Source organism: Podarcis bocagei, assembly GCF_964188305.1.
Source record: "Podarcis bocagei genome assembly, chromosome: 6".
NCBI classification, from domain to species: domain Eukaryota; kingdom Metazoa; phylum Chordata; class Lepidosauria; order Squamata; family Lacertidae; genus Podarcis; species Podarcis bocagei.
Genome location: NC_138130.1, coordinates 8710273 through 8735740, shown reverse-complemented (window position 1 = coordinate 8735740; position 25468 = coordinate 8710273). Strand labels below are relative to the sequence as shown.

At 40.1% G+C, this 25468-nt stretch overlaps 1 protein-coding gene across 9 annotated transcripts in view; it reads left to right on the top strand.

The window, feature by feature from the left end:
• DACH1 (dachshund family transcription factor 1) overlaps window positions 1-19534 on the top strand; it is a 341051-nt gene extending 321517 nt beyond the window's left edge. For 6 of the 9 annotated variants that reach the window (XM_081198381.1, XM_081198379.1, XM_081198378.1 and 3 more), the window contains 2 exons: window positions 13192-13235; window positions 18887-19534. In XM_081198381.1, coding sequence (XP_081054507.1) covers window positions 13192-13235; window positions 18887-18904 — 62 coding nt within the window. In that variant the 3' untranslated portion in view covers window positions 18905-19534. The remainder of the gene's footprint in view (window positions 1-13191; window positions 13236-18886) is intronic. The other 3 variants (XM_081198380.1, XM_081198376.1, XM_081198374.1) reach the window with 1 other exon arrangement.
• The last annotated feature ends 5934 nt before the right edge of the window (window positions 19535-25468 follow it).

The window sequence follows — 25468 nt, the reverse complement described above, 5'->3', positions numbered from 1 at the left end:
AAGAGAAAGCAACCCTCCCTCCAAAAAAAAGTCCCTTGAAAGGTCAAAATAATTGACTGCTGCCTGCTTCATGGGACTGGTAGGCAACAAAGCTGAGTAAATGGGGCTGTCCCCATTGCTCTGTCCTAGCTGCCTGCAGCTCTGAGTGAGGAATTGTAGCTCTTTTCTAGAAAACATTATTTGTATTAATTCTAGCAGCTGCCTTATGCTTACCTGTTTTGTTTTGGGGCTATGTTGAACGCTTTTAAAAGGTTCAGAATGGAGACAGAAACTAATAGCACAGTCTATGGCCTTGAAACATTCTCTGGTTTGTCTGTCTCTTTTATAATTGATACCCAAATAGTCAGTAGGAAAACATGCACTAATTATGTACTCTCATACTGCATTTTTCCCCCCTCAACCAAGAATAAACAGTGGAATTCTACCGCAGTGCACAGAAACTAAACAATAATAAATTTGCTTCCTGTCGCTTGGCACTGAACTCCGGTATTTTGGCAGCTTTTCAGCCCAAGCTAATCAATTAAAGACAACTTTGATTAAGTTAAACAAAAGGTGGTATTGATTGCCGGCAGTAACCTATAAATAGGCTATTGTTTCATAGTGTTCATAGGTCATTGTTAGCTACACCTTTAAACTAGACAGTCATTCTATTTATCACCTAAGAAAGCAAAGTTAAAGCATGCTAACTTAGTCATTTCACTTTCTTTCAAAATAATTTCTAAAGTTGCAGACATAAATGTTTCACAGTTAGCCCAACTTGCATCTTGTTTTATAACTTGGCTTTCCTAGAGATGCATGAAATTAAATAACTTTTCTTCTTGTGAAATAAATGATTAATCTACTGAAAGCTTTTTTCAGACATGGTATTCTTAAACAATTTTCAAATAACCAACGTGTAAAATGAATACAAAAGCATGTGCAAAATCAAGTGGAATGTTCAGAAGCAAGGAGAATGTTGGTCACACCATGCATTTCATAAGGAAAACTATTGGTCCTGTACTTTCTCACCTAGGACACAGCCCAGGATTGGACTCTAAGAGACCTATTTCTGAGTAGATATGCATATGTTAGCACTGCTGATCACTGCATTAGGAGTTGTTATATAATTTGTGACAAATATTATTTGTACATCCATATCATTCATTCACCAATTTCAAAAGGAGGATAGATTTGCAGGCTGTTTTCTGTATTGTGTTCATTAAACATTAGTATCTCTGAGCATGTAGGGTACTCAGCCTTCTGATGTCAATACATTTTGATCCTTCCATTCAAACATATAGAATTCAATTTCTTTGGATACAGGTTGAAACAGTACTCCCTCCTATGTTCAGGATTGCAGCCAGCCATTCTTTCCAAACAGTGCATTTCACTTTCCCCATAACTTTTATTTCATTTTTCTTTTCTAATCATTGCTCAACATCCAAAGTCTATTGACCATGTTTGGTCCTCACTGGGCTGTTTTTTTTAGCTTCTTCTTATTTTGGGTATTTCTGCAAATCTTGATGTTCTGCTAAGGATATTGACAGTTATACCTTCCTCTTGTTTCTCAATGGCTCTGTTTTGGCTACAATCCTGGTAGCACTCACCACCTGAGCTTACTAGTAGAAGGTGTGAGGAAATGAATTTTGCAGTACAATATAGATAAAAAAAATAACTTGTGAGAATAATACAGAAAGGATTTTCCACTTCTAGATTGCAAAAAGGTCTAAATGTTCCTATTTTTATAGTGAACAATGTTAGAAAACACTTCAAGTTTTCAACAGAAAAGCTAGTTGTTGAGGTCCCAAGCATGACAATTTGGGACAAAAAAAACTGTTTCTCCCATTAAAAATTCAGTGACAACTTTATATAGTTTGGCTGATCTGAACTTGAATAATCCTCAGCCTCTCTTACCTTCCACTGTCACCTTGGTAGATGGTGATGCAGAAATACTACATCCATGATCTCAACACCCTTGATCCCATGAGTAGAAGTGATGGATATGTTGTGACACTGCCATCCACTACTCACATTGTGTCAGCATTAAGCTTCAGGTTTCTTCAATGCCTTCTGAACTTTGCAGTGCAGTCATGTCGGTAGGTGAATCATGTGGGGAGGATTTCGAGAGGAAAGGCTGAAAAAGAGATATTACAAGCGATACATGAAAACTGCCTTGGACCGGGCTGATCTAAGCTTTCATGGCAACCAAGAGAGGAGATACCACTACAGCATGGATAGGGAGCCTATGGCCATTCAGATGTTGCTGGATGGAGCTTTCCACCAACCCTGGTGACCATTGATCCAGATGGCTGGAGCTGATGAGAGTTGGGAATTGCAACAACTTACAGAGGGCCAAAGGCTCTCCACCTTGCAGTACAGTAGCGGTTTCCTGTTCTAAGGCTGCTCAGCTTTGCGTGGCTTGTAAGTAAGGAAATTCATGACCCGATTACTTCAAAGAAGGTTGGAAAAAATACTTCAGTGAACAAAAGGATTTCTTAACCTCTGTAGGTGACTGGTGAATCATTAGCTGAGGAACTCATCAAAATACTGACTCATAAATCTGTCAAGCTCTGGCTTAAAGCTAATTGCATTTCTTTTCTTTCTGTTGCTTACTGGGGTGCTTTTAAAAGTTCCCTGATTATTATAAACTTATCACCTGCATTTATTTAGGTCCAGTTTATATCTCCCCCAATCAATTATTTCATATGCATTAATTGGCTATTATAGATAAAGGTATTCTTTATGGGGACGCACGTGGCGCTGTGGGTTAAACCACAGAGCCTAGGACTTGCTGATCAGAAGGTCGGCGGTTCGAATCCCTGCGACGGGGGGAGCTCCCGTTGCTCGGTCCCTGCTCCTGCCAACCTAGCAGTTCGAAAGCACGTCAAGTGCAAGTAGATAAATAGTTCCCGCTCCGGCGGGAAGGTAAATGGCGTTTCCGTGCGCTGCTCTGGTTCGCCAGAAGCGGCTTAGTCATGCTGGCCATATGACCCGGAAGCTGTACGCCGGCTTCCTTGGCCAATAAAGTGAGATGAGCGCCGCAACCCCAGAGTCGGTCACGACTGGACCTAATGGTCAGGGGTCCCTTTACCTTTATTCTTTATGGGCGGCTATTTTCTTAGATTTCAAGTTCACTGTTTATTTGTTATAGCATTTGGAGTAGCTTCTCATGGATACTGTTGGTACACCAGCCATACACCTGTGTTGTGTGGCTACTTCACTCAGACATAACCATGGGTATGTTTTTAGTTTTACACCACTTTATATAAAACATCCAGCTGTAAAACAGATCAACATACCCATGACTAAACAAATAACGCTTCGGTCTCCCTTCCCTGGGGGGTTGTCTGTATGAATCTCTATTTTATTCTGAATCCATGTTGGACCGCAATAAAGATTATTATTATAACAACCGTGAAACAACAGAACAACAGAAATCATAAGAACCTCAATAAGTAATATCGGTAATTGCATCAAAACATTAAGCAGAGGCTATAATAGCTGGTCGTAGGTACAAGAATCAAGAAACACCTGGATAAGCAGGTAAGTTTAACAGGCACTCATCATATTTTTGGACCCACATAGACTACTATGGTAAAGGCCATTTCTCCAGTGTTTTGGGGATGGATTTCAGAAGGTGTGGTACCACCAGAAGAGCCAATGCTGACCTCAATGTGCAGGCAAATCTGTATGAGAGAAGACTCTCCCAGGTAGCTTGGCCCCAAGTGGTTTAGGGCTTCATGAACAATTGCACCTTAAGCATGTATCTGAAACTGTCTAAGGCGTAGGGCTTGAATATGGAGACATAATTGCAGTGCTAAGTGCCACAGGAACTGCAGCAGAAAATGCTGATCATAGGAACTGTCACTAACAGGGTCACTATTTTCTAACATCGCCTTTTATTGCTTTATTTGTAACCCGAGTAAGCTCGCTTTTTCACTATTTGCTCCATGAGAGAATCCTTACCTGCTCCTATGGGCAACAAGCATTAATATGTAAAGCAGTAGAAAATTTACTTTCCTGAGTACCTGCCTGTTTAAAGAGTAAGGAGAAAACTTTTATGCTATCAGATATAAAAGAGGGCATTAGGGAAACTTTTGATAGGATAATGCTACTTCTACCACAGCTTAAATGACAGTATAAGCACATTATGCATTATCGCCTACCGTATCCCATAAAATTTGATTTAAATAAACAATGCAGAAACCACAGTTGGGATTTACCAGTATGTTTTTATTTGTGTGGGGTGAGATATGTTGCCTGAGAGGAGGGAAAGAGGAAGGGGACAATTCACACTTTAAAACAGAAAGATGAAATCCTGTACACATTTACCTTTGAGTAAATCTCATTGAACACAATAGGATTTACTTCTCTGAAAACATACATTTTCAATCATAAATCCTTTTGGAAAATGGAATCGAAGAATCAGATCTACTGTATGCTTTTAGAAAATTTCCAAAAGGGAAAAAATTACTACGGGGATTTTTAAAGGTTTTAGAAATGCAGTTTCTTGCATTATTCTGACTCCTGTGGCTAGGGAGAGAATGCAGATTTACCACAATAATGTTGGTTTTTTTATTTCTACTGTTCAAACCATATTAATGAGAACATCATTTTGGAGAACTAATTATTTCTATTTGTCTTGTGTCACACTTTCTAATTCCCCTATATTAGCACAGCCAAAGCAAATTAATTGCTTTTTCAGCAGTTGAACCTTGTCCAAGAATGAGCTCACATTCTCTTTCAGTTTCCCAGTTCCTTGAAGTGCATTGTGTCAAAATTTTCTCTTGATACTGAACATAACCAAAAGAGTATCTGTTCAGATTCTGGTTGCTGCTCACTTGATGAAATTTATAAGTTTAAGTGACCCACCAGGAAAGATAAAGTTCTTAGCTGCAAGATTATACATCAGAACAGTTAAAGTGAAATTAAAATTAAATGAATGAATCTCACTGAAGCAAAAAAAAAGCAGTAATTAATGGTTCCCTTAATTGTCTTCATAAAATATTTGCATGGGTCTAATTTGCATAATTTGCATGTATTAATTAATCTTTCAAAGGAATTTTGTGCTGAGAGAAGCCAAAAATTCTCTTTGTTTTATTTAACATCTAATGAAATATTTATCTTCTTTAATGAACTTCTCATCTTCATTAAAATAAAAGTTGCGCAAGTTTGTATGTTTTAAATGTTTTTATAATTGAAGTGTTCGGAAAAATCTCTTTAGGCTCACAACATCTGAAAACACACACACGTTATTATATATTCTGAGTCACTTGGGCCGCAGGAACATTTTTAAAAATAAAGATGCAATCCTGCTTCTATTCAAATCAATGACAATGCTGCAAACTAAAAATATTGTGCTAAATGTTTTCCAAAAAAATTCTTGCTCTATCAAATGTTACAAGTTCATTTTTCTGAACTGTGGTCCCTCTTTAGGAATTAACTGAAATCAATACAATCATTTTTGTGAATATAGTGGTTTAGTTGCTAGACCTTTCTTTTTATCTCCTGTAAAACGTAACCAGAAGGGGAAAACAGAACTAACAGAATTGAAATACCAACAAGAGAAGAAAGCCAGCTACATGTATTCTAATAGAATAAACAGCTTTAAACATCATGATTGCAAGGAGAGGTCATAATCAAGTGCAGTAAAAGCATTCATTTAAAGTGATGGTAGCACCGTCTTGTATGGAGGAGAATTCAAAAGATGAGCCCATGCTGAATATTAAACTGTAGTGTTAAAATCAGAATAGGAGAGCATTAGGAGATGAAATGTGATGAAGTGCTTTGCAGAAAGCAATTTCTATAAAAGTTATGGATCTAAAAGGACAGTGATTAGTCTTTCAGAGGCAAAGGTTAAGGCTATTACTTGAGAAGGGGGCCACCTATATCCCAAGGTAATGTATCAAGTAGTTAATATTGTAGCGGATAGTAATGGAGGAAAGCAAAGAGATGGTTACAATGCAAAATTGCTGCTATACAAAATTTAACATAGTGCATAATAAGATTTATGAACTGGAGATTCATTTTTCAAGGATAAGTACAACACTGTAAGAATAATAAACCCATACTTGAACTATGCAAACAGTTGTGGGTTTGGAGGACAATGAAAACAAGTTGCTTCAATAGAGGTGCTCAACAAGATTTGTGCCCCATATGGAAATGCCTCCCACACGTTGATTGGTTAAAATTCTTGCTCAGAGAGTTCGAAAACTCAGAAATTAGTAGAGCGGCATGTTAAAAACAGATGGCAGACACGTCTTGTTGTTGAACAAATATGGCACAGAAGCAGGATCTCTGTAAGAACACCTTTGAGAGAGTGGCACTTGTAAATAGAAAGAGATTTTAAATTGTCCCTAGGACCAAATAATTCACTTTAGAAAGAGCTTATCCTTTACCTATTATGCATGCTCTTGTCTCTATACGAGGCAGAGAATTATATAGACTATCTACACAGAAATTTTCTAATACAAGTAAGTGGAGTCGTTAAATGAAGATAGCGACAGCACAGCACAAATAGGTATTGTAAAAGAACGGAACTACCACAAACTAAAAAGCATCTCTGTTATTTATCTATCGCATTTTCTCCTCTAGCCCTTGCACCCACTAATCTCAATATTTGCCCCAGGGCCAGGCACACTGCACACATTAAAAATGCAGGTGTACAGATAAAAGTGTAACATGCCAATCAAGCAAACATAAGAAGCAAGGAAAATACATTTCAGTTTGGATTATTATTATTGCAGATGAAGGTTAATGGTGGGCCCCAGCTGCTCAGAGGCTGGAGACTAATATTCAGTGGACATCTTTTCAGTGCTTTGCAAGAGTTAAAGGGAGCAGGAACCTGATGTAAAGCAAATTGGTGTCAGTTAAACTAGCATAAACTTATACCAGATCCAAATCCAATTTAGCAGCAGAACAGCTGCAGCAGCTGCCTAAGCCTAAGCAACCCCCCATCCCAGAAGCTCAACAACGATGGGCAATCCCCCCCAAAAAAATCTCAACAACTCTGGGCCATCTCCCCTATTTTCTTAAATTTGAGTCCCCCCAAATAGGGGGCGTCTTATACAGCGGTACCTCAGGTTACAGACGCTTCAGGTTACAGACTCCGCTAACCCAGAAATAGTACCTCGGGTTAAGAACTTTGCTTCAGGATGAGAACGGAAATCGTGCTCCTGTGGCGCGGCGGCGGCAGCGGGCAGCCCCATTAGCTAAAGTGGTATCTCAGGTTAAGAACAGTTTCAGGTTAAGAATGTACCTCCAGAACGAATTAAGTTCTTAACCCGAGGCACCACTGTACATGGGGTGTCTTATACATGGGAAAGTACGGCAATCCTGGTTTAGCAAAACTGAGCTGCAAGCCAGTTGGCTGAGCTGAAGCTCTGCTGCATCCTAAGCTGCTCATCCCAGCAGGTCTTGCCATCAGATTGCCTGCCACCTCAGTCTGAATTGTTAAACCTGCGATCCTATCAATGCACTTACTTGGGAATAGATATCATTGAACTCAGTGGGACTTACCGTATTTTTCCGTGTATAACACGCCCCCGTGTATAAGACTGCCCCTTTGGGGGGCTCAAAATTAAGAAAATGGGGGGAGATTGCCCCCATGTATAAGACTACCCCTCCTTTTTTAACATTATTTTTTAGTAAAAAGACCAACAACCTAGTCTTATACATGGAAAAGCACGGTACTTCTGAGGAAATGCATAGATCGCACTGTATTTCAATGGCAAGAACTCCTTGAAAACTACCTTAAAATGGGTCTTAAAACAGAAATACCCTAGAGGACAATCCTATGCTCTGTATGCTTCACACTTATTAGATGTATACCATTATTATTGCAGTTAAAAAGGTAAAGGTACCCCTGCCCGTATGGGCCAGTTGTGTCCGACTCTAGGGTTGTGCGCCCATCTCACTTAAGAGGCCAGGGGCCAGCGCTATCCGGAGACACTTCCGGGTCACGTGGCCAGCGTGACGAAGCTGCACCAGCGCCGCACATGAAAACACCGTTTACCTTCCCGCTATAAAGCGGTACCTCTATATCTACTTGCACTTACGGGTGCTTTTGAACTGCTAGGTTGACAGGAGCTGGGACCGAATGACGGGAGCTCACCCCGCCGCGGGGATTCGAACTGCCGACCATACGATTGGCAAGTCCTAGGCCACAGCACCACCTGCGTCCCCTATTATTGCAGTTACACTCCCTAAAAATGGACACTTGCCATAGAAGCAATATCTTGTCAAGACTGCATTCTTGAATTTTTGTTGTTGTTTATAGTAATCCTAAAATTCTTTAAATCACTCCTCATAGAATTTCTGTTTACTTACATCATCATAGAAGTGATTCTGTTTATATTGATGTGTCAGATGTGCTAGGTACTCAGGGCTAGCATACAATACCAGGCTTAGTTTAGTATTTAAAGCATTTTCTGCCTGTCATTTAATCATTGGTATTTCACATTCAGATTCGAACTGTTGACTAGCCTGATCATATTATGGCCCAGCTAAGCTGCAACTAAAGGAAAGAACACATTAAAAGCTATACTGAAGACAATTTATTGCCTAATGCATTTAAAGTAGTTTCAAAGAGAAACCAAAACTGTTTCCCACAGCATCATTATTTTGACTAAATCAGAGCTGCCCACAGGAAGAATTGAAATATTCTAAACATCTTAGGCAATAAATTGTCTTATGTGCACCACTGAGGTCTCCCCTCCCCCTTTTTCTTTTTTTTTCTTTTTAATGTTTGCATTTATAAACAAATTGGGCCATTGTCAATGCGTCTTTTTTGCATCAATGTAAGCTAGTCCTGGGTTCAGCTATCAGTGCAGTACTAGCCCAGTTATAGTTAAATGATATTGAAGGAGCAAACACTTGGCCACAGGGATGAGCGAGTTTGTATCCAGCAGGTCTACAGATCAGCCTGGAGGTTTTTGCTACAGCTGGGCTATGTCAGTTTAACTCCCCCATAAATGCCCCAGCTGGAAATGTGTTGCTTTATCTCCCCCATCCCATTTCAGAAAGGACCGAGCTGGCGAAGCCAAGCCCAGCAGATTTTAAGTCCTGAAAAGAAGCATTTGGGGGGGGGGGAGGCAGGGGGGCACTCAGGACCAGAGGAGAGGAGTCTTAGGCTTGATCCTAAGTCATTCAGCTCAGTCACATGACTTGGAAACCCAGCATAAATTTAAAAGGGTACTGTAGATTTTGGTGTATAAGATGACTTTTTAACCCTGGAAAAGAGGTTAAAAAGTTGGGGGTCGTCTTATACGCCAGGTGTGGCTGCAGTGGGCGGCGGACTCCGCGCCGGGAGGAAGCTGCCCAGCGATGCTAAGCCAGCTGTGCTGGGCGGCTTCCTCCTGGCGCGGAGTGGAGCCCGCTGCCCAGCGAAGCTGCCAAAGCATATAAGGTAAAAGGTAAAGGGACCCCTGACCATTAGGTCCAGTCGTGGCCGACTCTGGGGTTGCGGCGCTCATCTCGCTTTATTGGCCGAGGGAGCCGGCTTACAGCTTTTGGGTCACATGGCCAGCATGACTAAGCCGCTTCTAGCGAACCAGAGCAGCGCACGGAAATGCCATTTACCTTCCCGCTGGAGCGGTACCTATTTATCTACTTGCACTTTTACGTGCTTTCGAACTGCTAGGTTAGCAGGAGCAGGGACTGAGCAATGGGAGCTCACCCCATCGTGGGGATTCAAACTGCCAACCTTCTATTCAGCAAGTCCTAGGCTCTGTGGTTTAACCTACAGTGCCACCCGCGTACCCGAAGCGTATAAGACGACCCCCCAAATTGGTGCTGCCAATTTGGGGGGGTCGTCTTATACGCCCAGTCACCTAATACATCGGAATCTACGGTAATAACATAACTCAAACACTCTTTTAAAGTCTTGCTTTCCCTCTGCCAGGCATAGGGAGGCTCAGCCAGCAGTAGCCCTGTTGCTGAACGGAGTTTGGATCTGGTGCAACCTTACACTGGCTTCACCTAGACCAGCTTGCTTTACATCAACACACTCACCAAAGACCATGGCAACTTCTTCATCTCTCGAAACAGCAGCTCATTCCTAGTAATACAGCTCTTGTGGTTTCTGATAAGCTTGGCCTTATTTTCCAATATCCTTTTGGTTAATCACCAGTACCTGAGTGTCATTTTCTAAGGATGGTAAATTGCCACGACTAAAATGTATGTTGCGAAATTCAGGTTGCCATTTCATAACATTATCAAACAGCATCTCTCTCTTTTTTATAAAAAAAGATAATTTTTTTTTGAGATTTAAGATCACCAACCAACACCCACCAACAAAACATCAAATCTTATTACATATATCATACAGCGTCTCTAAATAAGCATCACGGCAGTTAATAACAGCACTCATTCCCTTGCTACGGCAATGAAGGATAAAAATCACATGCTCTTCTGTGAGAGCAAAACCTATCCTCCATTCTGAGACACTGGGTAGCCTGGCTCTCACTGACAGGGATACAGTTTGTTCAGCATTTTTTTCTGTTATGTTCTTGCCATCCTTATTTATTAAAAACATAGAACAGAATCATAGAATCATAGAGTTGGAAGAGACGACAAGGGCCATCGAGTCCAACCCCCTGCCAAGCAGGAAACACCATCAGAGCACTCCTGACATATGGTTGTCAAGCCTCTGCTTAAAGACCTCCAAAGTAGGAGACTCCACCACACTCCTTGGCAGCAAATTCCACTGTCAAACAGCTCTTACTGTCAGGAAGTTCTTCCTAATGTTTAGGTGGAATCTTCTTTCTTTTAGTTTGGATCCAGAGATGTTATATCAGAACTAGTATAGAAAAACATCCATAGCATAATAGCATAAGTTGTGATGGAAGGTATCATATAAGGTATCATATAAGGGATAGCAAAACTGGCCTTAGAATATGAGACACCTGAGGTTTTGACGTCTTTATTTCCCTTATTATAAACAATCAGTGGGAAAACACAAACAAACAAGAACAAAATAACTCTCTGCATTAAGAGAGGTGTGCTTTTCAATCACATCCCTTTGTACTAGAAACAACAGTGTGCAACAAGTCTTTTCCAGAATTCATACTTAATTTTTATTTTTATTGTATTCAGCAATACTGTTGTCTTTTGGCTGCTCTATAGATATGACATTGGAGTCATTGTAGATATTACAGTTCTGGCTTCATCTGGGCACATGGCATATACAATGCAACTTGTATCGCTATGGACACTTTCCTGGGAGTAAGCTCCCCAGAATATACTGGACCTTTCATCTGAGTAAATGTTTTGATTATTTATGTAAGGTAATTTGTCATCTTCAACCAAGGGTCCCAGGGCAGCACAAAATAAACATTAAAATCAAAATAAATAGTAAAAGTTTAGAAGAAAATATCCAAACAACATAAAACCAATAACGCTGTAAATTGGATGACCTCTTAGCAGACTAAGAGTCTGCTAAAACTAACAAGTGAAACAAGATAGGGAACAGTGATAGTTATTTTCTTATGCCCATTTCCAAATTCCTACACTATCCTGAAGTTGGTTACAGCTATATATTCTCTTTAGAGGAAAAATTGGTGAAATGAGGCCTCCCTACCCTAGGATTCTTCAAATGACAAGAAAGGGATGTTCCTCACAGTGAGAGAAGTCATACCTTTGATGGCTTAGCAAGTGAAACACAGTCTCTTTTGTGTGTGTGTGTGTGTGTGTGTGTGTGTGTGTGTGTGTGTAATAGCAGTTGATGGAAAATGATGGAACTTTTTCCAGAATCTTTGCCTATGTACTGTACAGTCCTCCCAGATCTAGGCCTTGTTGTTATCAGTCTGAAGGCAGAGGGAAGGAGGAATGTATCATCACTACATCAACAATGGGGGGGGGGTCATTCCCTCTTCCACTACCCTTACCATTTGAAGTGAATGCATTATTTTTCTAAACTATTTGCTTATGCGCATATGTATATAAATGCATAAAGCAAATGGTTTGGAAAATACGTAAATGGAAAGCTCCCTTGCAGTTCAAAGCAGGGAGGACAAGACTCTCAAGAGTGTGTGCCATTAGGCAGACACTTTCCAATCTCCGTTCCCTTCAGGTCCTTCAGACTACAAGAGAGGAAAGCCTTCGCTGTTCAAAGTACGGACAGGGAAATTGGCAATGTAACGCAGATATACAACATATGCATTTGCATGTGTTTTGGAGATGCATCTGTTTTACCTCATTGCAAACTGGATGAGAAGGGAGAGAGAGAGATGTGCAATTGTAGCTAATAAATGGCAAGCCCAGTCATGACATAAGTTAATTCCATTCATGTTACAAGCTCTAGTGACGGACATTAAAAGCATTGCAGATAGTAACCATGGTCGCAAGCCATCACTTTATTGTGGGAAGAATGCTTCACGTTACTGTATCCCATTGTAAAATCTAATCGGAGATGCACTGTGTTGCTATTAGCTATGTATCCTTATGATCTGCTCTGCATCAGTTTCCATAGCTTTTTTAAAAGGTGCAATGGAATCGTCTTAAAGTTTCTATGTCAAGTTTGACAGATTGACGTTTCTGCATGTATTTCTTGCTCTCTGGCGTCAAACGAGGCAGAAAAAGTCTAAGAAAGATATTCTCTCCACTATATACAGCTACAAATACTTACTCCCTGAGATCTACATAGGAGTTTGTATTTCCTTTAGGTCTCTAATTTCAGAGGGCTGGATCCAGCTAATGGGTCCTGCTAGCAGAAGTCCACACAAGAACTTCCACTGGAGCAACTGAGGTTATCTCCCTCTCTGCTCCCACTTGGAAAAAGTTATCACATTCACCTAAGAAACAACTTTGTTCTCACTATTTCTTTGCATAAAGCCATAATTGTCACCTTTCTGCTGACAACAAATTCATTTCTTGCCATCACAATATCTTTTGAATCAACATTCATTCAGCAATACCAGAATGGTCTATTGCCACTTCTGCTCAACGAATGCAGTTTGCACGTTGGGAACTATATGTATTTTAACTGGGAATATGACTACCACCAATTCTAAATGAACCCACTTCTTGCGGAATTTCTGTACAATTAGTCAACTTCTGGTTGCAAAGCAAATTGAGCCCAGTAAGAGATAAAAGGATCACAAGCCGATTATAATTAGCAATGACTTCCTAGTCTAGTATGTCTGACTCCGACATTTGTTTATTTTTCCCCTTGTTTTCCTCTTTTCCCACCCCTCCTGCTTCTTCTCCTAATAGAAGTGACCGGAATGCAGTGCTTTAGAAATTCAGGTTCAGTGATTGTAAGTAACTAGTTCTTTTGTTTCTCATTTTCCGGGAAGTGCTGTTGTTCTGTTGAAACAGATAAAAACAAGTGATAGCCTAGTTAACTAGGCAGCAGAAAAATTATCTTATTTTTATATTGTCACATCTTCAAAACTGGTAGCCATGGTCCAAGAACCTGTTTTAAAATATGAAGAACGTATTTGTGACCCAGCCTGACACTGGGAAGAGTTATCACCAGGAGTACCCAGCACAGTATCTTCAACAAGATTCCAGCATATTCTGCTTTACAAAATATTAAGCCCGTTGGATTCATTTAGCACCTCTATCTGATTATTTATTTTTGCAGCTTAATTACATGAGGCCTGTTGTTTACATACAGATTTGTGGCCAGAGATCTACAGTGTGTTTATTTTGTCTGGTCTCCCAATCCTTACCTAGCCCCTCACTAGGTAGGGAATAAACTAGGTTCGGTCCCTGGTATTTCTAGCTAATAATTTTGTAGGGTTGGAAAAATACCTTCTCTGACTCCCAGGAAGTGACCAACACCTGGAGGAGACAGCACTAGATGAAACAATAATCTGACTCAGTATGAAGCAACCTTATATGTACCAGCTAGGAGTTCAAACTTTGCCATAACAAAGGACAGGATTGTCAAGCAAAAATTGTTGAAGACAATGTTTAGAAATTCCACAGTTATAATCTCTTCCATTTCAAAATTTCTGAATATGTATCAACTTCACTTTAAACACGTCCCCAAAGGATTTGTTGTGTAACAGCATTTACATCTTAAACAAGATATATGAGGACAAGTTTTTTATGTGTGTGTTTTTAAAACACCCTAACAAGCTACTTCCTAGTAAGTGTTTTGGATAAGGGTTACAGTTTGTCTAAGATCCCTTCCATCTGTTGCAAGACGCTTGCTTTTATTTGGATTTCCCAGTTCTGCTTTACCAAACATTGCATGAATCATCCCCCATTTGTTTGTCCTTGTCTCCTTTTTCTTGTTCTTGTTCCTTTCCCTTCAATTATTAAAACACCATGTTGAATGGAAGGTTAGGATTACACTGCGATTCACACTTGCCCTATCTTATTAAAACAAATAAACCCAGCAGTTATATAATTTAAAACTGCTTGAGCTGTGGATCAGAGATGCTTTTATCAACATTGGGATGAAGGGGTTGTGTGCGTTTGGGCACAGCTGTTCTTTGAAAAATGGCAAACCTCATTAGATTACAGGTGCCTACAAAAAAAGAACACTTCTGAGGAAACAAAATAGCTGCCGTTTTTCAATAAGAGTTTCTTCCTAACAGGAAATGCACTCGATTGCATCCTTTAACGTACGTGAGCAGGTTTGTTTTTATTCAGAGAAAAAACATTCCATTTTATTTGATGTATATTTCATCAGCCCAGTGAAGCTAAGGAGACCTAACTGCATGGAAACATACAGGCTTCCCTTGATGCAAGGCACTTTGCAGGATGCTTTGCAGGGTTACGCATGTAAAGATTTGCTGTACATTCATCCACTAACTGCAGGCACATCAGCGCATCAGGATGAGGATGAGGAGCAAGGTTCTGAAGTTTGGTCCCTCCTCCTCCTCCACATCAATTTTCTATGCTAAAAAGCTGACAAAGGCCGTTCTTTTGATATATCCAGTGGAAGTCCTAGCTGCGATAGACTAGCAACTGAACAAAACCAGGGCTGGCTACCTGGTGCATGGCTTGTCAAGCTTTAGGGCTAAGGCCCAAGGCTTTTTTATTTGCCCAAAGCAAATTGATTTTAGCAACTATTTATTTATTTTATGCTGCTCTGTGGTTCTTGGCTTGGATTATTTGTTTTATTCTTACATTTCTATTTGTACACCACTTTGGAAAGTCACATTTAAAAGAGGCATAACATTACTTTTTAAAATGGAATAGCAAAGTAAATAAAACTATGGGGCCATTTCATTGACCCTGAAATATGCAAGCTCCCCCGTAACATGTTCCTATCCACCCAAATCAGTCCCTCGCACACGACTCTTGCACTGTTTACCCGGCAATGGTGAAATGCCGCTGGTGGATTGCTACTGTCGTCACACAGAAAGGGAAAGTTATGCTCCCAGCAGCAACGCAAATGGATGAAGATGGGAAGCTGAGAAAAGCAAAGGAGTTGAGCTCTTAATCATTAATGTGGCTGATTTGTGGCAGATGGGACATATTTTATAGCACACGATTCAAATAAATTAATCAGGACATATTTATATTATGAAGGAGTCTTAACATAGGCTGTAATCAAAACCTTCACATAAAGCTTTATTATTATGATTATTATTATTATTATTATTGATTTCTTAAGTTTACAAAAATACATGCACTGTCTCTTTTTTCATTTCTACCTACAGCTTTTTAAAATTGAGTTCAGACATGCTGCCATTGCAAATGCTTTTAATGTTATGATTCACAGATAAACGGGTTGACAGTGATATTTACCCACAGTGTCAGGCCTGAGCAACTTGTGACCAGATGCAACTAGCCAACCAAACACGCATCGTGGTCTGCCAGCTGCTTGACAGTTCACCCATTTATATGTAGTCCCAGGCAAATAACCCAAACAGCAAGTTTTTCAGTCCTCTCTAGTGGCTGACTTTGCATTGCTGGTGAACTATCTTGAACCATCACAGGTTGAGCAGGCCTGATCTATGCTCATTAGATTATGTAGCAGGCATATGCTTTTTTTTGGGGGGGGGGGAAGGGAAGGGAAACCAGTCCTACATAAATATTGGCAAATGTCATCTTTCAGAATGTGCCCTGCTGTTTCTCCCTCTTTGACATTCATGGTGGAAAAGGCCTTGCGTAGTAGGCTTTGAAAAATATACTCACTCTTCCTGCAGATTTAGAAGCTTCTGTCCTGACAAAAGATACAAATAGTTCCTTGAGACCCAATACAGATAAATAAAACATAATGGACTGAATGTAGACTACCTTTAACCCGTAGGTACAGGAATTACAGCCAATGCCGGTAATCATTAGCTTTTACCTATTCTAGATAACCAAAATTCTGATAAATACTATACAGTCTCCAACAGTTGTTTCTGGGCAGCAGTAAATAATGGCTTTGCTCTATTCTATTCACGCAGGAGAATTATATCTTGCTAAAGCAAAAGCTGGTCCAGAAAGCCTTTATTTTCAGCTTCGTATTTTAAACAAACAACGTAACCCCTCCAATTTTAATACTTCCCAGACTAGCTTTGATAGGTTTATGGATTTCCCCCCCACTCAGATCCTTGCAAATATTTTTGCCCCTTTATTTTCCCTTTATTTGGGGAAGTGTAGTGTTTATCTAAAAGCTCTGCAGCTTCAGTTTTCAGTTTTAGATGCCTTCTCAGAATGAACAAATGAAGGCATTAGGGCTTGTCAAAATGTGAGCCGAAGAAGCAGCCAGGGTGGTAGACCCCTCTGCTGGAGAGATGAGTTGAGGGTGGCAGTAATACATGAGTTGAGTTCAGATGGTTGAGGGTGGCAGTAATGCATGAAGGAGCAAAATGGATGGAGGGTCTGTTTCTATGAAAGCGGGTGATGGAAAGGAGTGAGAAGGACAGACAAGAAATCCAATCTGTGACAATGTCAATAGGAAGCACTGCTAAGACAAGCCAGCTGCAGTAAGGAAAAGGATGCATTGAAAATATAGGTGAGGAGGCGTCGTAACTTCTGTTTGCTTGGATCCTCCCTCCCACAAGCTGAATGAAATGAAATCTGTTTTTTTAAAAATACTTTAAAAGCCTTACATCTTGGAACGCTTTTTAAAATTAAAGCAGCAGCAGTATCTGGCAGGGGAGAAATGCAGAACTTTTTGACTAAAACCTCTCCCTATTCTGAGATTATGAATTTTCAGTCTAATGGTTTTGTTAATGTGAAACGGATCCATCAGCAGTCACAGATGCGGATTGCTGCAACCTCAGACTCCTGAATGTATCACTAAGAGCACTTTCTGATCAAACATAAGTCAGTATTACACCAATCAGCTGTTTAGCAGGGAAGGGGAAAGTGGACTCAACCCATCCTTACACAGCTCTTTCTCTACAATTTATTGGTGGGATTACAGCTTTGATTACTGGGATTCTTACCCACAACATTAATTTGCGGGTGCCATTTCTCATCCAGTTAGGGATATGTATATGCATAATGGAATAGGTAAAAACGGATTATCTTTTATTTTTTAAAATGATTTCCCCCCCTGTTCAATCAGATTTTTTATATGTTTTCTGTATATCCCTGGGGTGATCATTTATTGCATGGCGCCTACCTGGGTGATGTTGTATCTTCCTTTTTTTGTACGTGCTTTTTAACAAGCACAGTTCTGTAATTGATATTTATGAATAGGCAGGGCCCTTCTTTTGACATACATACAGAGAAAACTATGAAATCAGCTATGTACCATATAGAATTTGCTAAAATTAATAAAAATGTTATTCTATAGATTGAGAAACCTGTACCCTCCTAGGTAGATTTGATGCTACAGTGGTAAGTTATGGAAACAGACTGGGTGCAAATCCAAGTCACCTAAATCCGATTCCATAACCTTATCTACCAGGAAATGGTTACTTTCTCTAGAAAAGGCACATTGAATTAGGGAGAGATACCAGCTCCTCTGCTTTTTGTCTTTTTCTGGCATAAAATTTCAACCCACAATGCAATTCTTTGTGCTTCTGAATCAGGTTAACTTTCCCCTAGGAGGGGGAAAAACGGGGGGGGGGCTGGGTTAAAACTACTACAATGTGAGTGCTGATTTCATGCACGGTCGTCCTCTCATGTTCCATACTTCATAAATATCCCTTTTGTATTTGAAAGCCAAAGGTGGAGAAGAATATATACATATATTAATGACAATTAACATAGAGAGCAAAAATTCTAGAATCATGGAATCTATTAAATATTTTGTTCTTTACTGATGTTCTGTATTCACATCTACAAGTGGACATGGGCATTTTGTTGTATGTACATTGAACAATACACCTAAAATCTAAATTATGGCCATAAGCTAGCATCTCCATGGACAGGGAGCGGCAGGTACAAGAAAAGCATCTTTCAACTCGGCAGTAGCACCCTGACAGTCTGCTTCTTCCTTGGTTGTATCCAGTGATTCCACTCCTCTGAGTGGGCTACTAGCCTGATTATTAGGAATAACGCTCTGGCTGGTTCACTGTATTCACCACGGGGAAGAGTGTACTATTAGGTACCATCCCTGATTAGTAAGACTGGGTGGGACAGACCAGACTAGCTCATTTTCCCTTTCCCTCACTTGTCACCCAGTCCTCATTGTCTTTTGTCCTTCAGAACTTCTCCTGTATCATGATCTGTATTTTTTGGTAAGAGCACGTAGGACCTATGAATAGTATTGCTCCTGCCATAGCAAAGTAATTTCCTTTAGCACAATTAAATGTGAAACAAAACCCACAAGAGTCCCTGTAGTTTCTCCCAGTGTTATAATAGTTATATGAGCGCAGCATCTTTTACAACTTCAGTCACTTAGAAAGCGTTGTAGCAGTCAGACTGGGGAAGTTTTGAGGAGATACCGCCAGACTTGTAGTTGTTAAGCAGGAAATGTTATCAGCATTACAAGGTGAAATATGCTTTCAGAGAGCAATGTTCAAAGCACTTTCAAACTTTTTCTGTATTATTTATATTTTAGATGGAAGACTTTATTTGAAAACTACTGTCATGTACTGAACATATCCAGCTGAAGACCTGTGTGCTACAGTTTAAAGAACTCTGCAGCGAGACATTTGCCAGTTTGCAAGTTCTGCAAAAACAAAGGTGCTTTTCAGGCAACTTGGCCACTTCATGTATCCGTGTGCAGAGGTTTTATAACTTTTCGAAAGGGCATCTTCCGTGGGTTTCCTGGGACTTCTCCCCATGTTGCAGAGAATGTTTCTACGACTTATGTAGCACACTTCTTCAACAGCCAGCTAACAAGAAATTTGCCTATGGACACTTCCTTGTACAGAATGGCCAGAGTAGGACCTCGACTCTCCTCCGATTCTTTGAGCACATCAAACAAAACTTCCACAGTGCCCACTTTTAAAAGACTATTATGTAAACCAGCAAGACAGTATAGAAGCGAATCTTTCCAAAAGAGGCATAAGAAAATTCCGAAAAACATAAACTAGGAACAGACAAACAAAAGAGTTACACCAACACCACCCCCTTCGATTCTAGGACAGAGTATTGTTTCATTTAAAGACCTATTTCCCCAATATCCTTTTCAAAAGACCAACACATTACAAGAAGTCAAAACAATTTTATCTTGGGTGGAAAAAAGAAGTACAGAATGTAAACAAAGTAAAAGATTAAAGATCGGTTATAATTTCTGATTCTAACCTGGCAGTAGTTTGGGAGGGGGAGTGACAAGATGTTGCTTCTTATTGAAACTGTTGGTCAAATGTACAGTTATATAATCACAAACCACACACAGAAGGTATTATGTATGCCGTAGAATACTAGATTTTAGGAAAACAACAATTTTAGATAATATGTTTTTGTCACCCTGTTGGTCCAAACGACACCTTTCTGATTTTAACGCATGCAGGCATGTAAATATTTGTCCTGAAGTCACAGTATTAACGAACGGGATCTGGGGATGACAGCCACTTTTATTTGTATATTGGTCAGTGCTGTGAGGCAGCACTTTTAAGAGTAAATTGTGGCTCAAGAACAAGTCAACCCGCCAGAAATATTTTTGTATGTTAATGTCATATTACGTCAAATTTGCTGGGGAGGGGGAAACCTCAGAGGCTAAACAGACACTTGATGTTATCAGTCCAATACCACGTAGAGCTAAGTGATAAAGTTGAAGTCTTTTGTCCTTCCTGCCTGCCTTGTCTTAAGCAAGGCTGGCTGCGTGTTATTTTTACTGTCTTTATAAATGCTATGATATCTGTTCTCCACCTTTGTGCTCATAACTGGAAGCAAGCTGTGACACAGTGCTTATTACATCCTAAATTATCTTCTTTACTCCAAGTTACCCCTTTAAAGACTGCTTTGTTGACTAACGGCCACCCTTCGTGCTCACATTCTTCCTCTTCAATGTTTATACGCATACGTTTTATATAAAAACGTAATCGAAACCACTGATGTGTAAAATGTCTCACCTGAAGTAATGCTGACTGTCAAAACAACACCGCTGTCCAAATTTAAATAATTCTGGTTTTGGTGGTTTTTAAATTCTTATTTTGCCCTGGTAATAGTGTTTCGGAATGGGTTTTTGTGACCTGTTTTTGGTCTCTCGTGATTTTACATCGAGAAATAAAACCATTTCACCCCATGGAATTAAAAGAGGCATTAGGGACCATTTTGTCATTCAAACATTGTTACAGGATACTTCACAATAGACATGTTTATAATAATAAAAAGACTACAGTGGTTCTCCCCCCCTCCCAAGTGCAGTCTTTAAAGGGTTAACAGCTGTCATTAAATGGACTTTGTGGCAAACTGTTAAATTATTTATATGAGAGAAAAGAGGGGTGTTTTTTGTTAATTAAAAAAAATCTACAAACGAAATCTGTAGCATCTCTTATCATTGCTCCTGCTCCTTGCAGAGAGTCACCTGTAAGTAGGCTTAATCGTTCATAAAGTGTATACTTTCCTGACTCTTTGGGTATGCCTCATCGTTTGGTTTGGTACCTACATAAAGGAAATACTAAGAATAATGAGGAAAAGAAGTATATCTTACTAAAAACAAGTGTAAATATTACAGTTCGTTAAATGCTACCGTATGATGAATTCGGGTTCCTTTTGCCCCTCTTTAGTTACACACAAAGGTTTTTCCTTTTGCCTAGATTATGAAGAAATGTTGTGTTCATGTTATTGTTTAAATGCTTTTTGTAATCTTAAGAGATATTAATGTCTAGTTGTTCTATATTATAACCACCTTTGCGCTCTATGCAAGCCCTTGGAACAGAACATTCTCATCTTCATGTAGGACCTATGAAAATTGTCTATTTTTATCTATATATTTAAAGTTTTCTAAAAATGAGAAAAAAAAACTATTATGAATTTTGTTGTACAAAATCTGTACAAAAATCTGTTTTTACATCATAATGCAAGAATTGGAAAATTTTTCTATGGTAGCCTAGTTATTTGAGCCTGGTTTCAATGTGAGAACCACGTTTACTGGTATTGTATTTAATTTTTCTCTTTTTTTCCCCTCCTCCTTTTCAACAATCTGCTAATAAAACTGTCTGAAATCTGCCTGTGACTTTATTTACAGTTCATCTTTATTAAATTTTGTGAAATGTGTAACATCAGACAAATATTTACTTTCTAATGGGAGGCATCTTAAAACAACATAAGTCAGCTCTTTGCAATGTGAGAACAATGCTGAATGATTTTATTTAACATGCAACCGCTTCTACCTCTAATATGAATTACTGTGGTGAAGAGGAAAAAAACACATCATAAAAGCACACTCTGTGGTTATTGTTTAACAAGCAGATTTTCCATATTTTGTTTCTTGCCAGCTAAGCAAACTGCCCCCATCTGCATGATTTATTTATGTACATTTCTCAGTTTATGAAGCTGTTATTTGTACCTTTTCCCCCTTTATATTGTGATATTCCCAGGATTCTTATTTTACAAAGCTTTGTGCTGAATAATGTAAAGTGCACACATTGATGGAACAAAACATGTTATTTCCATAACTACAAGAGTGTGGAAGATATTTTTTTTTTTTTTTTTTTTGCTCTAACCCACTTTCTGGTTCCTCTCTCTCTGTCAAATACCCATCAAGTTCTGCAAGATACTTAGAAACTTTTAAAATCTTAATGCACTTCCTCACTTAAACTGAAAACATTTTAAACATTTAAAAAGTCCTTAAGAGAAGATCCACACTGCAGTCTCAACATATATGTTAAGTGAATAAGATGGGTCTTGCTTTTGTGTTGCTGTTTTCAGAGAGCGATATAGTCAAAATATGATTAAGTTTATATTCAAACATTTCTTTAAGAGTGTTAACACTCCTCCTGCTCATTTAGATATTTTATCCATTTGGATAGAAAGTTCCCTGATGTAGCAGAGTAATGCCATGTGAATACTTGCCTTTTATCACTCTTAACAGAAAGGATTGGTTGCAAATCATATGCATGAAGAGTGGTAGGCTTGTCACAGCTGTGTTTTTTCATATGGGAAGGAACATTTAACATATGAAGCTGCTGTACTTTCACAATGGCAGGGCTTGCTTGAAATTTGAAAACAAACAAGATTAGTCCAGCTAGATGAGATTGTTTCATTAGCCTGACGTTCCAGGTCCCGACTGGCAAAATTTCGCCTCATAACTTTGCTTTATATTCACTAACAATCATTTCTATTGTCTCAGGAAAGCATCCCTTCCCAGCTTCAGGAAAACATCGAGATGAGTTAGCAATTGCAAGCAGCATACATAAGTAACCCTTTTCTCGTGTTGTTCCTCTCAACCATACCAGAAAGATGACAAGGAAAATGTCACCAATCCCTACCCTCATCTCATACCTATTTGTATGTCCAGCAACCACATAATTTCACTCTAATGTCATATTTAACAGGGTTGGAAATTGAAAGGTGGTAGAGCCAAGTAGCTATAGAACATACATACATACATATACATACATGTATATTCATTCAGAAAATCAGGAGGAATCAGAATGCAATCGAGGGCAGAAAGTATCTGGTAATCATGAGTAAGCCGGTCCAAAAAAGTAGATAAAGCACACCAAACTTAGGTGCTAAAACATTTTATTTTGTGTGAGTTTGCTCACACAAAACAAACAAACAAATGGCAAAGTTCACTAAATACAAATTATTCCTGACTGGGTCAAGCAAAGAGTCGTTTATTGTCAGTTTTAGGTTGGGGTGCGTGTGTGTCCAAGGAGGCCCTTCTTTTCCCCCTGCCCCTTTCTCTGAGTGATGCCATGCCACCACTGCCCATTGACTTGTCCTTTTCCTCTGGCACCAATATGGGAGCAGCTGACCAGAGGGACAGCAACAGGCAACTGGTAGCTCTCTTGCCACTATTTCCACACTTGGAGAGGGCAGGTGAAGAGGCAGTGATAGCAAGGAGGAGGAAGAAGAAGAAGTCACATCTAGGAGGATCCTGAGAGAGAGAGAGAGAGAGAGAGAGAGAGAGTAGTTGCTCAGCTAACAATGGCAAGGCTCTTTGGGTGCCCAGCGATGCCAGTTCTACTCCTTGTGCAACTTACTCTGCGGTTTCAACAAATTAGCCTTAGTTAACACTTCTATTAGGCCTTCCTCCTTCAGATATTTATTCACAATTTGTGAGCAAACGGATGAAAGCGTTTGGTAAGGAATTTAGATGCCCCACTTTCTCAGTCTGCAGCAACTTCCTGAGGAAATGGATTGGCCCTCGTGTTTGAGGCGCAGCATGAAGGCTTTCGGACTGAGCATGATTGATACAGAAAATAGTCACCACAATCTAATCCGAGGCAAACTGGATCCAGATTGTCAGAGCAAGGCACCAGCGGCAACTTGGGGCTAGGTTACATAAGCTGCTCCTCAGTGCTTGTATCTTGCTGGTTGAAGGTAAAGGGACCCCTGACCATTAGGTCCAGTCGTGACCAACTCTGGGTTTGCGGCACTCATCTCGCTTTATTGGCCGAGGGAGCCGGCGTACAGCTTCCGGGTCATGTGGCCAGCATGACTAAGCCACTTCTGGCGAACCAGAGCAGCACACGGAAACGCCATTTACCTTCCCGCTGGAGGGGTACGTATTGATCTACTTGCACTTTGATGTGCTTTCGAACTGCTAGGTGGGCAGGAGCAGGGACTGAGCAACGGGAGCTCACCCCGTCGCGGGAATTTGATCCACTGATCTTCTGATCGGCAAGCCATAGGCTCTGTGGTTTAACCCACAGCACCACCTGCGTCCCCTATCTTACTGGTTACCTACATCTTAAACCGTACACCTGCATTACAAAGCTATGACCAGGATTGCCAACGTGTGTGTGTGTGTGTGTGTGTGTGTGTGTGTGTGTGTGTTGCTCTGAATAACTACAATGTGCCCCATTACTACGAACTGTTAAACAGAGAGAGCGGGATTGTTTACAGACAAATTACTGAACTGGACAAAACATAATAAACTGGACGTACCATAATAAAGCAAAAGTCTTGCCCCTGGCACAACAAGCGTCTTTCACACTTTTCACCTATAAAAAGAAGAAGAACCCTGCTAGATCAAGACAAAGGTCCAGTATCTTCACAGTGGCCAACCGGATGCCAGGGGAAGCCCAGGATCTGAGCGAAACACTCTTCTCCTCACCTGCGATTCCTTGCAACTGGTATTCAGAAGCATACTGCCTCCAACAGTGGAGGTAAAACATAACCATTGAGCAGCCATATTATTATTATTATTATTATTATTATTATTATTATTATTATTATTATTTGTATACCGCCCTATACCCACAGGTCTCAGGACAGTTACAACATAAAAGCACAATAGACAGTGTGCATGTGGCCTTAGCATATGACCAGGGCAGCACATGCAGCAGACAGAGACGGTAGAATGGATTGCACCCTTCAAATTGCACTGCAGGGGGTGGGGATCACTTTTGAAAGTTTCCCAACATTAAAAAAACAAAATGCAAATTTAAAGTAGAAAAATCCCTAGGACACGGTGAACTAGAATATTTCTCCCCGATACTCTGCTAGCTGCAGGATGTTTGCGTACAGGGAACATTCAGACATCATCTCCCTCATCTGCAGTGCTATCGGCTGCAACAGACAATAGCTTTCTTCAGGACATGGAGCGAAAGATGCATGAGTGGCCCGGCACATTTTTGTCCTTGCTAGTCCCTCCCCATCCCTGGTTTTTGCACATGGGAGCACATGGCTCAGAACCCCTGAGCGCTGGCAGGCTGCCCTGAGAGAGACTTGCCCAGGCAGATTTTTTTTTGGGGGGGGGGGGACAGTGTTGAGCGGTGACCCTCAACTGCCTCATGCAATGAAAACTTCGTCCTGAATGCCTGAACAGGGTTATTCTAGCACCACATTCTGCTTCAAACTAGGCCTATGTAAGCTCATGTTTGGGGGATATCGGAAGAAATACACAAGTTCTTTCTCAGCATGTTAAAATACACTAGTTCCCTTCCAGTTGTTTTTTTGGGGGGGAGAGGAAGGGAGGGAGAAAAGAGCAGAAAGGTTGCCACTGTTACCCTGCAATGCCCTAAATATGTGACATGTAAAGAGCTTTCTTCTTTAATCCAAACTGACAAAGCTTCATTTG